The 15,092-nt window shown below is 35.6% G+C and overlaps 1 protein-coding gene across 1 annotated transcript in view; it reads right to left on the bottom strand.

Annotated features, from left to right (window-relative positions):
* Window positions 1-10,110, bottom strand: part of LOC106465104 (transcription factor Sp9-like) — a 45,106-nt gene extending 34,996 nt beyond the window's left edge. The window contains exon 1 of the mRNA XM_013925301.2: window positions 9,796-10,110. Within this exon, the coding sequence (XP_013780755.2) occupies window positions 9,796-9,936 (141 nt within the window). The 5' untranslated portion in view covers window positions 9,937-10,110. The remainder of the gene's footprint in view (window positions 1-9,795) is intronic.
* Window positions 10,111-15,092: the final 4,982 nt, after the last annotated feature.

Here is a 15,092-nt window from a genome sequence, read left to right as displayed (position 1 = left end):
ATCCTACAGATAGTTTCACACTCTTAATATAAATAGCCAAACAACACTTTATACCTGTTATTCCACGCATCTTCCACTTATTCATGAGCCCCTATATCACACAACCAAGTAATTAAATATCCAGAACCAAATAAAAATAAAAGTCACCCCATTCCAGAGCTTAACCTACATTGGCCATAGCATAAAATTCATGGACATGGCCCTGAAAAGGATAAATAGTCAATAAAACAAAAAAGAACCACTACAAGCTTATATTAAAACAATAGTCAAGGAGGGAAGAAATGGTCAAAGCTGCACCTGACCATCCCACGTCTACACAAGACCTAAATTCAGATGTTTGATTGATTAGTTTTGGTTTGTTTTGAATTTCGCGCAAAGCTACACGAGGGCTACCTGCGCTAGGCGTCCCTAATTTAGCATTGAAAGACTAGAGGAAAGGGAGCTAGTCATCAACACCCACCGCCAACTCTTGGGCTACTCTTATTACCAACGAATAGTGCGATTGACCGTCACATTATAACGCTCCCACGGCTGAAAGGGTGAGCATGTTTGGTGGTAACGAGGATTCGAACCCGCGACCCTCAAATTTCGAGTCAAGCGCCCTAACCACGATTGATTGATTACGGCGATAGGCGCGCCTAAATGCTTTTATTCTTCGAACAATGTGATTGGTAGAGTTTAAGAAAGAACCGACGATTTCCTGAAGAGTAAAGGGCGAGTTTAAAATTATGCTTTTCTTAAAATTGGGTGTGAAAGGGCAAGCCAAATGGCTCTTTGTTGCCCGAATTTTATGTTGATATAGGTTAAACGTGACAGACTGTATATCTTACCTCTTCTTACACCTTTCTTACTAGGGCACATCTTACCCTTCCCACATTGTTGTTGGATTCTCAGTTTTTTTTTCTGTTTTTAATGTACAATTCTTGGATTAAATCACAAATGATCATTTTTCTAGATGAAAGTTGTTTTTTTTTTCTGACTTAGACCCTCATAAAACGGGGCAACAGAGGATTTTTGAATATTTGAGCTCATGAACAACTTTCTTGAATTTGTAGAACAACTAAGTTGAGATGTTTAGAGGAGTTCTTAGACTCCAGTTAATTACAAATCGATCTTAACATCAACCCTTTAGATTTCAAGAAGCTTTTTACAAATCTGTTTTTGCCATCATGGATAATAAACTATCTCTATGTAAATTGCACGATTACAGTTTTCGGAGATCCTTGTTAAATCGTTATATTAATTGTTTGGGTGAAAGGCTTATAATTACAAAGATCAATGATGCATATACCGATACTAGATTGGCTTCAAATGGAGTCCAGCATAAGGAATTCTACATTGTTTTGTTGGATATAAATGGCAAAGTAGATTCTAAATTAAATTAATCTTCAATAAATTCATACTCGTATGATACTGTTCTATTAGTAGTGAAAATATAATGTAATAGCAATATAAATCTATCAAAAGGACTTGGATAAAATACGCAAACTGTTGAACCCCTTAAATAAAACAAAACCTAAATCGTTTCCATGCTTCAAATTTTCTTCGCATTGAGATCCCTCCGTATAACCACTTGTATTAGTGTTTACAAATTAGGAAAATGAAACAATAACAAAGGTGGCCAAGTTTAACTGCAAGTGTAATAAGATTGAAAGAGTAATATATGTAAACTATATTAGAAATATATTAAATTAAATCGTTCAGTAAGAAAATCTATACAGCAATAATTATATGCAAGAAAAATAAAATATTTTGTGACAGCAATGTATAAAATAGTTTTTATCCTGTTGGAAACATGACAGTTAATGTAACGAGAACAAGGTTAATCGGACATATATATATCTAGAGATAATCGCTATATTCAACATTTAATAGTACTTACAGACTTATGTTACTTAATACAAATAACGTTTTGAATTCACGAGGATGTTATCCATAGCAGATTTATATTACTTCACAACAGCTTTCAAACTTAAAGTACAAATAAGAACTTCCCAGTGAAGAAGGTTGTATATCATTTCAAATAACGTGTGTGTGTTGTTTGTATAGCAAAGTTACAACGGGTTATCTACTGTGTCCACCGATATGTTGTTTATATAGCAAAGCCACATCGGGCTATCTGCCGTGTCCACCGATGAGTTGTTTATATAGAAAAGCCAAATCGGGCTATCTGCCGTGTCCACCGATATGTTGTTTATATAGCAAAGCCAAATCGGGTTATCTACTGTGTCCACCGATGTGTTGTTTATATAGCAAAGCCAAATCGGGCTATCTGCCGTGTCCACCGATGTGTTGTTTGTATAGCAAAGCCACACCGGGTTATCTACTGTGTCCACCGATGTGTTGTTTGTATAGCAAAGCCACACCGGGTTATCTACTGTGTCCACCGATGTGTTGTTTATATAGCAAAGCCAAATCGGGCTATCTACCTGTGTCCACCGATGTGTTGTTTGTATAGCAAAGCCACATCGGGCTATCTGCCGTGTCCACCGATGTGTTGTTTATATAGCAAAGCCACATCGGGCTATCTGCCGTGTCCACCGATGTGTTGTTTATATAGCAAAGTTACAACGGGCTATCTGCTGTGTCCACCGATGTGTTGTTTATATAGCAAAGTTACAACGGGCTATCTGCCGTGTCCACCGAATGGAATCGAACCCCTGATTTTAGCATTGTAAATCCGTAGACTTACCACTGTCCCACCGGGGGACTCGTTTTAAATAAATCGAAGACAGATAGCTTCTGTTTCAGGCAGTTCGTTTCTTTCGAAGGTAAAATGAACACCCTTAATATCGGTTTAAACCTGCGATAAAATAAACGGGCAAATAACTGACGAAAAGAAACTTGGTTCAAATACGGTTACATACATCTTTGGTTAACTTTTCACGTATAAATTTTATTGGTCATACCACACTTTATACCGAATCTATTCTCTTATTTAAAACAAATTAGACACATACAATATGTATCGAATATGTGTGACGACGAACCCGAGTATTTGCCCAAAACTTCTATAAAAAAGCTTCAGCTTTTCTTGGGTAACGGAAAAGAAACTATAAATCAGGACCAAGATGTTCCAATCCTCAGCGAAGTTTCATCACTTGGGAAAAAGAGAACAGAATATACTTACGCATTTTTTTATATTTTTCTTGCATAATGCTGACTGGGTTATATTGAACATAATTATGAATAAATGAAACGACAATGGACTTCGGGAGATCTTACAAAGAGCTTTTATTCGCTTAACGTTTCTGCTACTAGCCACAGATGTCGACGAAGAGAACTGGTTGGCATTCATCATCTCGCGAAACACCAACATTGTGCCTAGGGCTGGTAGAGTAGTCAAACTTTCCACAAGGATGGATCTGAAAGCCATAAAGCAACGTCTCCTCTGGATTGCTGAAAGCAATGAACCGCAAATAGACAGTGCTGCCAACTTAGTATTTGCAATTGACTTGCTGGCTGTACTGTGTAAAATTCACATTAGTTGGTTCACAGAAGGGTGGCAGAAAAAGCAAATGCATTGTAAGGTCATCCACTCGATGTATGTTCTGAGCGAAGCAGAGGTAAGGCTAATATATGAGGAAGCTGAAATGGTCGCAAGAAAAGACCCTATATAAGATTCAGTACAATTCTACTCGTAGGATATCGACTCCTCTGCACTACTGAAGCGAAAACAGCAATCATGAAACGTCTTCATCAATATTTGGAGGGAAAGAGATTGTTAGAAAACCAAGTACTAGATGGTGTAGCTAAGAAAAGCAAAAGACCAATAGGACAGTATACAGGCAGAAGGCCACTGGTAAAATCGGTAGAGGAACTCTCTTCTAGCTCCTGCGAGGCAGCTGGCCTCCATGTGAGAGGTCAGCACAACGCCTGGGATTGTTACCTAGTGCTCAACTGAACTTAACGTCTTGACTTTAAACCCTCATCAGGTGCTTAACTTTTTATAAAGAGCTCTCTATCACTCAAACAATAAACTGTAATATTCTAAATTCAACCATATACTACAGAATATCAACCGTGTGGCCACTTGCATTATAACAAAGCTTGTGGCACATAAGTAAACAATTTAAGTGTTGTTGTTAAACAAAGACAAGATAGAATCCTCAATGGCCGCAGCACTTGAAATTCTTTTAGGTAGGATTAGAGTAAATTAATCTACGGGACCTTTTTTTCCTTTTTATTAGCTATATTTTTTGCGTCAGCAATACCAAGCGTGGGGTCCGCGTATAGCCGATTCGATTTTATTAGTCATCAGGATCTCTACCAGCCTATCCTCAAATTGAAATTCTTTTGGGCAGGATTAGAGTAAATTAATCTATGAGACCTTGGGCGTGGTCAAATACATCAATCTAAAGGGATTGACCTCCTGAGTCTAAAACTAATTATATCTCAAATCGGTCAAGAGATGATGGAGCTATGAGCTGAAAGTTTGTACTTGAAAAACTAGGAGCCATTCTACGAGACGCTATGCCGCGGCTAAAAAAAATCTGGTATCATAGTAAACGGAAAGTTTATGCGGAAAAGTTAGATAAAATTAAGCAAACTTATTAAATAGTGTATAAGTTTTATTTACTTGTTAACATATTCTCATTCAGAAAGTTAGTTAATATTTGATTAAATTTAAGATATGTAGGCCATCCATAACTTTTATTAGTTACTGGTTTACGTTTTTCTATAACAAGTGACTTCGTAATCCTTTGATCTAACAATGCATCGGCTCTGGTGAAAACTTGAGAAAATTCAGCTCCTAACAAGGCGTAAAGCCGAAACGTTGAGTGCATAAAAATTATTCGTTATATCATCTGGAATTCAGGTCCTCCGATGGAACAACGGTAAGTTTACGGACGTACAACGTCAAAATCCAGGGTTCGATTCCCTGCAGTGGACAAAACAGATAATCCAATGTGGCTTTGCTCTAATAGAACACAGAAACATAACCATGTGTAAAGCCGAAACATTAAGTGTATAAAAATTCTTTGTTATATCTTCTGGGGGTTCACCGTCGTTTCACTTATTCAGAATAGAAGCAACGTTGGCTTTTAAACCGTGACAGAGAGCATTCAACAATGGTAAAAGGAACATTATTCATTAATACTTATGTTTGTTTGTAATTAAGCACAAAGCTACACAAGGGGCTATCTGTGCTCTGCCCACCACGGTATCGAAACCCGGATTCCAGTGTTGTAAGTCCGCAGACATACCGCTGTGCCACTGGGGGCAATACTTATATTATATACGAGTATTTTTATTATTACTTCCTTCATTTTTCTATTACCTACCCCCCTTTTATTCTTATGTTTTCATAATTTATTTTATGGTTGATTTTTTTGTGTTCATTTACATGTGATGGTCCATTTAACTGTTCAGTTAATTTTGACTTTATACTTCTATAAGTTGCTCCAATATATATATACACACAATTTTCACATTTAATTTAATAAATAGATCCATTTGTGTCTTCATTATTGCAAAGTCTGTGTAGTCAATCCTTTATTTTCAGTTCAATATCTATGTTGTTTTTTTGCGAATTCGTTTTTATCAAACTTTCAACCACAATCGTCCAATAAAGATAGCATTTTATTGCAAATTATCAGCAATCACACAGTTGTGTATGAAGATTGAAATTGGTATGAATTTCGCGCAAAGCTACTCGAGGGCTATCTGCGCTAACTGTTCATAATTTTGAAGTGATATACTAGAGGGAAGGCAGCTAGTCAACACCGCTCACCGTCAACTCTTGAGCTACTCTGTACCAACAAACAGTGGGATTAACAGTCACCTTATAACGTCCCCACGGCTGAAAGGGGCGAGCACGTTTGGGGAGAGGATTCGTGTTGGATTGCCATAATACTGCTTTTTTTAATCTCCTTCAACTTACAACCGTACGTTAAGATTTAGCACACTTACCGAGTCGAAAAAAACACTGATAATCAAAGTTTCTCGTACGACTAATAACGTATCATGTCTTATGTTATATGCCAACATCATATTGGTTGAATACATTAAGAATTAGTAAACAAATCTGGATTTCTGGAATTTACTCGTTCAAGAGGAACGCCAGGCTGATAAATGTTAAAGAATACGTCTGAGAACTAAAAACGTTTTAAACGCTCGTGAGTTTCCCTACTATTAACAGCTGGTTACATTTATTAGTGGCTTGAAAATTACTCTTAAAAAGGAAAGATATGATGAAATCTGGCACTGATAAGAAGGGTTAAAGTAAAACTATAGTAAGCAACACTTATAAATGATCAAAAGCAGCGTTAATTTTAATACGTACTTACATGTTGGTGTTTTATTTCTTTTCCTTTGTGTATCGGTATCGATGGGTATTTAATAATTATTCAAATATAATACGTCTTTAAAACCTGCCAATCACATTAATAACTCTTAATTCATTACTCTTCACAAGGGTCGCCACAAATTCCACATAACTATTCATTACAAACTCAATTTTCTCCCCGTACCGATGAACCGATGTGACATACTGACTGCCACTTTCCATTCGTTGATCGTTTTGTTACTGCCGAACTCACAGCTTAACGATAAACACTCGTAATGGTTGCACCCGTGGACTCTAGTCAATCCTCACTTCGACAGTTCCTGTTACCCGTCACCGATTATCGTGCATATCGCACATCGAAATTTTGTCCCTAGTCCAAACGTATGACACGGCAGTATAGCATGTCCACAAGACTGTTCTAGTGAATCCCTGTAAAAACCAATACAGCTAAACGTATTATACGACAGTATAGCATGTCCACAAGACTGTTCTGGTGAATCCCTGTAAAAACCAATAGGGCTAAACGTATGAGTACGTCAGTATAGCATGTCTACAAGACTGTTCTAGTGAATCCCTGGAGAAACCAATACAGCTAAACGTATTATACGACAGAATAGCATGTCTACAAGACTGTTCTAGTGAATCCCTGTAAAAACCAATACAGCTAAACGTATGATACAACAGTATAGCATGTCCACAAGACTGTTCTAGTGAATCCCTGTAAAAACCAATAGCAGCTAAACGTATGATACGACAGTATAGCATGTCCACAAGACTGTTCTAGTGAATCCCTGTAAAAACCAATACAGCTAAACGTATGATACGTCAGTATAGCATGTCTACAAGACTGTTCTAGTGAATCCCTGGAAAAACCAATAGGGCTAAACGTATGATACGTCAGTATAGCATGTCTACAAGACTGTTCTGGTGAATCCCTGTAAAAACCAATAGGGCTAAACGTATGATACGTCAGTATAGCATGTCTACAAGACTGTTCTAGTGAATCCCTGTAAAAACAAATACAGCTAAAGGTACGGAAACAATGTGTACTATCTTTAGAAGTCTGTTGTGAAGAAACCGTATAGCGGTCTGTATATGTGGCAGAGTTACATTGGAATAAGGAACAAACCAGTCAAAGTTACGTATAACAAAACAATAGTACACTATGATTTGTCAGATACAGTAGAATAATATTTCGATTAATGTAGTTAAGTAAAACGTAAACAAATTTTCTAGCCACACTTTATAGGCCTAAACAAACACTATTTCACAACCGCTTTGTAGCTATGTAGTTAACAAAGTAAAGCTATCAGTACATACACATACTGATAAATGAAAGCTACTTCGGCCTGGCAGTGACATACTAGTGGGAAGGCAGCTAGTCAACACCATCCACCACCAACTCTTGGGCTACTCTTCAGCCAACGAATAGTGGATTTGACCGAAACATAATAACGCCCCCACGGCTGAAAGGGCGAGCATGTTCGGTGACGGGGATTCGAACCCGCGACCCTCAGATTGTGAGTCGAACGTCTTTACTATCAGGCCATGCCAGGCCTTATAAGCATCTCAAGAGGCCCTCTAAAATAAAAAATTACAATGTAACGTTTCAACAATAGACCAATGTAACGTTTCAACAACAGACGTAATTCTTGTTACGATTAAAAAACGTTAACTTTTGAAGCGAATAACATGAATAATATGAAATAAAATGTAACAGATATTATGCAAGTTTTGTAACAAATGAATATCTGTAACTCTGTTATTCATGTAATTCTCCTCTGTTCTATTTGCCTACACTGACTCCCGCTGGTTAGATATACATAACACTGTAGTGTAAGCGTTAGGTTTCTACCCTCGACTTTCCTTCGTAACTGTTGGACACGAGTAAACAACGTGCTCGATTTCGAATTGGATACCAAGTTTAATCTCTTTAGCAAACAAGATTATAAGGAGCGAAGAGTCACGGTTTGTTCTCCAACTTTAACACATACACACACACACATATATATATATATATATTTACACACACTCATCTGTTTGTTGAACAAGTCGGTTTCTTTACTTGTTCACCTTACCCTTATACAGTGTTGGGTTAAGCCTGTTGGCCGATATTCAAAACTCAAGTGTGTAACAAGCGAGTGGAGGCATGCCGTCACTTGAGATTTTTTTTTATATATATACTGAAAACTATAGTGCCCAAATAAAAACCTTTAAAAAAACAGAAAGATCCATAAAAAACACAAACTGCGTTTACTTAGACTATAATATTATCTAAGAATAAAATATGGACCTTTTAAAGATATAAAAAATCTAAACAACATACAAATAGCTCCTAAAACGTTTATAACCTTAAAAATCAGGTTTCGAAACCCGCGGTGAGTCGAGCACAGATAGCCTATTGCATATCAACAAAACACACGAACCAATTCAAAGAAGCTAACTTTTGAACTAAACCTAACCTTGGTAACACATCGACTTTGAATAAGTTAAAAACGGACTGACTCGAAAAATGTAAAAGTTTGTACACGAAGATAACTTAACATTAAAACAAATGAAATAAATCCAACATGGTAAAAAAGTCTGTACGAATATGTATGTTGAACGGGAAAAAACATAAATACATTATCATACAAAAAGGAAATGCTTATTTTTCCTTGCCCCAAAATAACATGTTACACAGTCAACAAACTTTCAGTTGTAGAAGATTACGTTTATCAACCTTTTATTACATGATTATTCAAAGTTGAAAATAGTTATTTGAATCTGTACAAGAAAGACTACAATTTAAGAACCGCCATGACAAAAAATATGGCGAATGTAGTTGATTTTGTTGGTTTTCTTTTTTTTTTTCATGTTCAGCTTGTTGCGAATTTATGTAATAAGAATACATTGTTGTATCAATCTTCACACAATCTGACGACAGATGTGGAAGAAATAGGGTGTAAAGATGTGTTTCGAAAGGAAAGGTAAACCGAGGGCTGCAAGTAACACTCGTGATTATACCACAACGGGCAGGTTGTCTTCAGCCCACCTTTACGTCTATTTTCTGAACGTACTAAATCATTACGTATCCAAGTCAGAAATACAAAGTTCATGTTTCAAATAAATGGAATTTTTGTGGGATAGTCACATATAAATTTGAAGAAATAATACCGGAAATTATGAAAATAAGGGTTATAATCAATCAAATAAACTTATAAAACTATTGACATTCGCAGGAATCAATTGAAACCTGTTTACCAACCGATTCTCAGTTTTGTTTTCGACTTAGCTATATTAAATTATTTAAAACATACATGTAACTTGTAACAAACTAAAACATTGGCTTTTGCATTATAGTTTGTTATTAGTATTCTTATCTCAGGGGAACTTATCTTAAAACATAAAAGAACAGTTAAAAGTTTGAGATTAAAAGAAGCTCTGCTGATACCCCTAGTCTTCTCGCGCTATGTTCATTTCATGGCTAAGTTAAAGCTCCAATTTTACGTTTCCATGTTACTTACCCCAAAATTAATGGTGCTAGCCATGATCGAGTACGACTGTTGTTCACACTGACTGGGAGGATCTGAAGTTCCACAAAACTCTATGTTTGTGCCCTCAGTCCACGGACTGGCCCCCGAGCACCACCAAACTTCTTGCACCATTAAACTTTAAAATCAACTTCAACACTAAGTGTATAGGTTAGCTTTAGAAGAGGTTCTCAACACAGCCTGTCGACAAATGAACAGCTTCAGCTAAACAGTTGTTGTACTTTAGAGAAAGCTACAGCTACGTCAGAGCTCTCGCGTTCGAAAGTCCTACTGCTTTGCTCTCATTCGCTACATTGGCCACTCGGGGAACTCACAGTTGATGGCTCGTGGGCCCGCCCCTCGCTGTGACTAATTGAGGCGTGCAGCTTCGTTGAAGTCCTTAGGGTTTCTCCGCGGCCAATCGCGGCTGTACTCCTGGTTATGATGAATAGAGTTTCTGACACTGGCGACCTCTGTGTTAATTCTACAGGTCGGCCCTGCTGAACGCCGAGTTGATGCGAACATTTTAGGCACAGTAGGCAAATACACTAGAGCGACTAGACACTGTACACTTTCTAAAGGACGTAATTTGTCCAGTCTTTCAACCTTTTTTTTCTTTCTATTCTAACGTACATTAATTCTCTACTTATTTAAGTTTTTTTTTTGGATTTATACAATCTGTGTCGTCATGGTATTTATACTCCATTGTTACTTTCTCTACTCAGTCTTTTCATTTGTTTAACTTTACCCCCTCTAACTTTCATGTTTGTTATACAAATAAACTTAATTACAAAACTTTTTCTAGTCAGATTTTACTAACTGCAGCAAATACATGTGTTTTATAATTGACCCTTGAAATACTTTGCGTTTTTGGATAAAATCAGTTCATTTTCTTACCAGTGTTATTAGCGTTATCATGTCATTTTGTTTCGAAAACAAAACATACGCAATCTCATGTCTATCATTAGAGTTTAAGGTAACACAAACTCACAATCTCATGTCTACCATCAGAGCTTATAACAACACTCACTCCCATGTCTACCATCAGAGCTTAAGACAACGACAATACTCATTCTCATGTCAATCATCAGAGCTTAAGGCAACGACAATACTCATTCTCATGTCTACCATCAGAGCTTAAGACAACGACAATACTCATTCTCATGTCTACCATCAGAGCTTAAGACAACGACAATACTCATTCTCATGTCTACCATCAGAGCTTAAGGCAATAACAACAACACACAATCTCATGTCCACCAGCAGAACTTAAGTCAACAACATCACTCACTCTCATGTTTACCATCAGAGCTTAAGGCAACAACAACACACAGACTATCATCATATCTATCAAATGAGCTTCATGCAAGAGCAACACAAAGGTTGTCATGTTTACCCTCAACTTCATGCAACAGCAACACGAAGGCCGTCGTGTCTACCAGAAGGGTTTTGCGCCATAAAAACACACAGACTTTCATGTTTAGCAGAAGGGTTTCATGCAACAAAAACATCCACACAAAAGACACACACACACACCGTCGTGTCCACCAGAAGAGCTTCATGCTAAAACAAGAGCCAGACACACGTCGCTCTATTAACTTATATGTATAAAAGTCGAAAATAAATAAGTTCACTCCAATGAGCCTTCTCAAAAAATAAAAAAGCAATGAAAAATGCTTCAGAACATGTAACATTTATTTGTTACCTTATTTATTATACCTATTTGTTCTCAAACATTCCTCTGCCACATATTTGAGGAACCGGTTTCGTAGCTTTACAATTGCTACCCTCCAGCACAGGTTACCTAACAATTAAAACGAAAACACTAACACCTATAGAATTATAAAAAATGCAATGTAAGAAGGAAAGCAATTTGAAATAAAATTACAGAATCGGCAAATAGATTAGTGCTTTATAAAATATAAGAATGTCTTTCGCTAATTTTCAATACCTTTGAAATATATAGCAGTGTTTCAGAATTGCTTTATAACACTCAAAAGTTTAATAAAATACCTAAACTTAACATGCCACTTTAACCTTAATGTAGAAAGAATAAGCTGGATAGTTCTGTAAGTTTCAAAACGCCCTCTACTGAGTAAATATTAAACAGCACTTAATGAATTTTTATAAAATAGTCGTTTTGTTATTTTAAAACAACACCAAAAGTATTTGCATCTGTAGCAAAGCTGCTATTGCTCGTTGTTACCGCCCCCCCTTTTTTTGCGGCCAGTGAACAGCACCTTACCACCGTCCACGATAATGGGTTGACTGCTAATTCTTATAAGGCTCCCACAATTTAAATTGGGTTGAATGTTTTGTGGTATCTGACGGCTTCAAACTTAGCTCGTCAGCTTCAACATCCAGAGCTCTACCATAGAGTCAACCAGCGCCACATAACAACACACACACAAAAAGTGAATGATTTGGGTAGTGTTTCTTCTATACTTGGAAACGACCGCATCACGGTGGATCAAAACAGTCACTAATAAGCATTGGTTGGACTTAGAGCATGGAGTGATTTTAATCTTAGTCTTAAATTTTCAGCATTTTAAAATTATAACCAGTATCCATGAATTTTACAATATAGATGATAAAAAGCACACTTAGATTATCAATCAAATTTCTGTTGATAAAATCAATCTATACTCTTTATATCAGTAAACACGAGTTACTTGCTTCATGTGTAAAGTTTGTGAAAACAGAGGCACTTTGTGCATTCTCAAGAAAAAATATCTATACCTTTAACACATATATTCCCTCCTTTTATATAGTTTTCAGGTGTTTTTCAGATACTTTATTATATGGAAAAAAGTATTTTAATGTTTTATCTACAATATGTTTTATAACTCGTTGTGAACGTGCATTATATTAACACGTGCTTTTGGACAGTGTGTTATAACTAGTGACAGATCAGATTGGACTATTTTACTGCTTTTACATTACGCTTTATTTTTTTAAATTTTTGTGTTATAAATCAATTTGTAACTGCTGCTTATGTTTCTAAATTCACTAAAGATGAAGTAACATTTTTTCTCTTCGAGTAGTAATTTGTTCGTTTATTTTTATTTTATTTTATTAAAATTATTGTTAGTGTTTAAGCGTTCTGTTCCCCGGTGAAACAGCGGTAGATCTACGGATTTACAACGTTAAAAATAGAGGTTCAATTCCCTTCGGTGGAGCGCGATGTGATCTTTGCTATAAAACACATTAATCGTTTTACATAGTTGTTTTATTGTATTGAAGTTAGTGTTTAATCGTTTTACTTTTTTTTCTTTTCTGACTTTATTAAATTTATTGTTCAATTGTTCTACTTATTTTTTGGAATTTCTTCGATTGTATTAAAGTTATTTAATTATTCTACCTAGTTTTTTATTCTTTGACTATATTAAAATTATTGTTTAATTATTATACCTAGATTTTTATTCTTTGACTATATCAAAATTATTGTTTAATTATTCTACCTAGTTTTTTATTCTTTGACTATATTAAAATTATTGTTTAATTATTCTACCTAGTTTTTATTCTTTGACTATATTAAAATTATTGTTTAATTATTCTACCTAGTTTTTTATTCTTTGACTATATTAAAATTATTGTTTAATTATTCTACCTAGTTTTTTATTTTTTGACTATAATAAATTATTGTTTAATTATTCTACCTAGTTTTTTATTCTTTGACTATATTAAATAAAAATGCTATAGAAAAAAATAGAAGAAAGCAGAATATTATGTAGACTGCATAAAGGTTAACATTTTAAATGTTAGTTTTAAATATTAAATGTTAACATTTTGCAGTTATTCCATCAACGTTATATTTTAAGTGCTATATTATAAAACGTTATTTGTTATTTGTTTATAGTATTACATTATCTGCCGTATTTTAAAATGTTGCCTTCCCATTGTTATTTCGTTAATATTAACTCCCTTTTTTTAGACACTAATTTTCTTCCTACTGTTTGAAATGTAAAGCTTTTATCTGTTGTTTGTACAGTTATTAACTCCAGTGTTAATTTGAAAACGTTAGCGTTCCGTTTTGGGCATTAACCATTTTCTTTCATTTTTCTATATTTGCGTATCAGAAAAAAACAAGCTGTCCTAGTGATAGCTGATTACTGGTTATCACTTATCTGGTCTGGTATTATCTGGTGATTTGGACACTCGACTCGTAATTTGCGGGTCGTGGGTTCGAACCCTTTACCAAACATATTCGCTCTTTCAGCCGTGAGGGCGTTATAATGCGACGGTCAAAGTCACTTGTTGTTAGTAAAGAGTAATCTAAGAGTTGGCGGTGCGTGGTGTTGACTAGCTGCCTTTCCCCTAGTCTACTACCTCAAAATTAGGGACAGGTAGTTCTCGAGTGGTTTTGCGCGAAATTCAACAAACATCTGGTATTTTGTGCCCATCTGGAATGTTGATGTAATGATTACACGTTTATTTCATCTGATGTTGATTTTAATAACATTAGAAACGCTAAAGTAACACAATATTGTGTGCAGCAGTTAGTTAAAAACCAAAGTAAATGGAACAAACTATCAGAATAATTGAAATTAGAGAATCTATAGTTCGACGCATTCGTACGCCCTCTTCAATTTCACTTTGTATGCTTATTAGAAATATTAATATTTAATACAAAATCAATAACCGTATGAAGCGGTATAATTACCTCACTCAAGACAGTCGTTGTTTCGCTCAGTTTTTCATTACTAACATAGATAAAACTAGGTTAATAAAAACGCATTGTTATAACGCGCTGTTTCAATATTCTAGCTCGCTGTTTATAGCTAAACAGATTTTCTTGAAGCGTTTTCCTATAAATATGAAATAGGATAAATACAAATCACTCCACGACTCTTTAATATATACAAGTATAATTTTCCTTGTATTTTGCCAGGAACAATGAAAACAACTGAAATAGAAATACATGTGATAGTAACTAGTATCATTTCTACTGTATCTTGTTAAATCTAAGATCTGGAACCTGTTTAGGATTTTTTTACGTAAAGGCAGAAATGCTATGATTAGTTTTAAGACTGCGTTGATTGCACTGCCAGTTGATTAATGTAGTCCAACTTCATTACTCCTTTCAGCTCCAGTCCAACCACATTAATACTTTCATCTCCAGTCCAACTTCATCACTCCTTTCAAGTCCAATCCAACTTCATTACTCCTTTCAGCTCCAGTCCAACCACATTAATACTTTCATCTCCAGTCCAACTTCATCTCTCCTTTCAAGTCCAATCCAACTTCATTACTCCTTTCAGCTCCAGTCCAACCACATTAATACTTTCAGC

Source organism: Limulus polyphemus, unplaced genomic scaffold, assembly GCF_000517525.1.
Source record: "Limulus polyphemus unplaced genomic scaffold, Limulus_polyphemus-2.1.2 Scaffold1837, whole genome shotgun sequence".
NCBI lineage: Eukaryota > Metazoa > Arthropoda > Merostomata > Xiphosura > Limulidae > Limulus > Limulus polyphemus.
The sequence above is the reverse complement of the archived record's forward strand: the minus strand, read 5'-3'. Positions and strand labels throughout refer to the sequence as shown.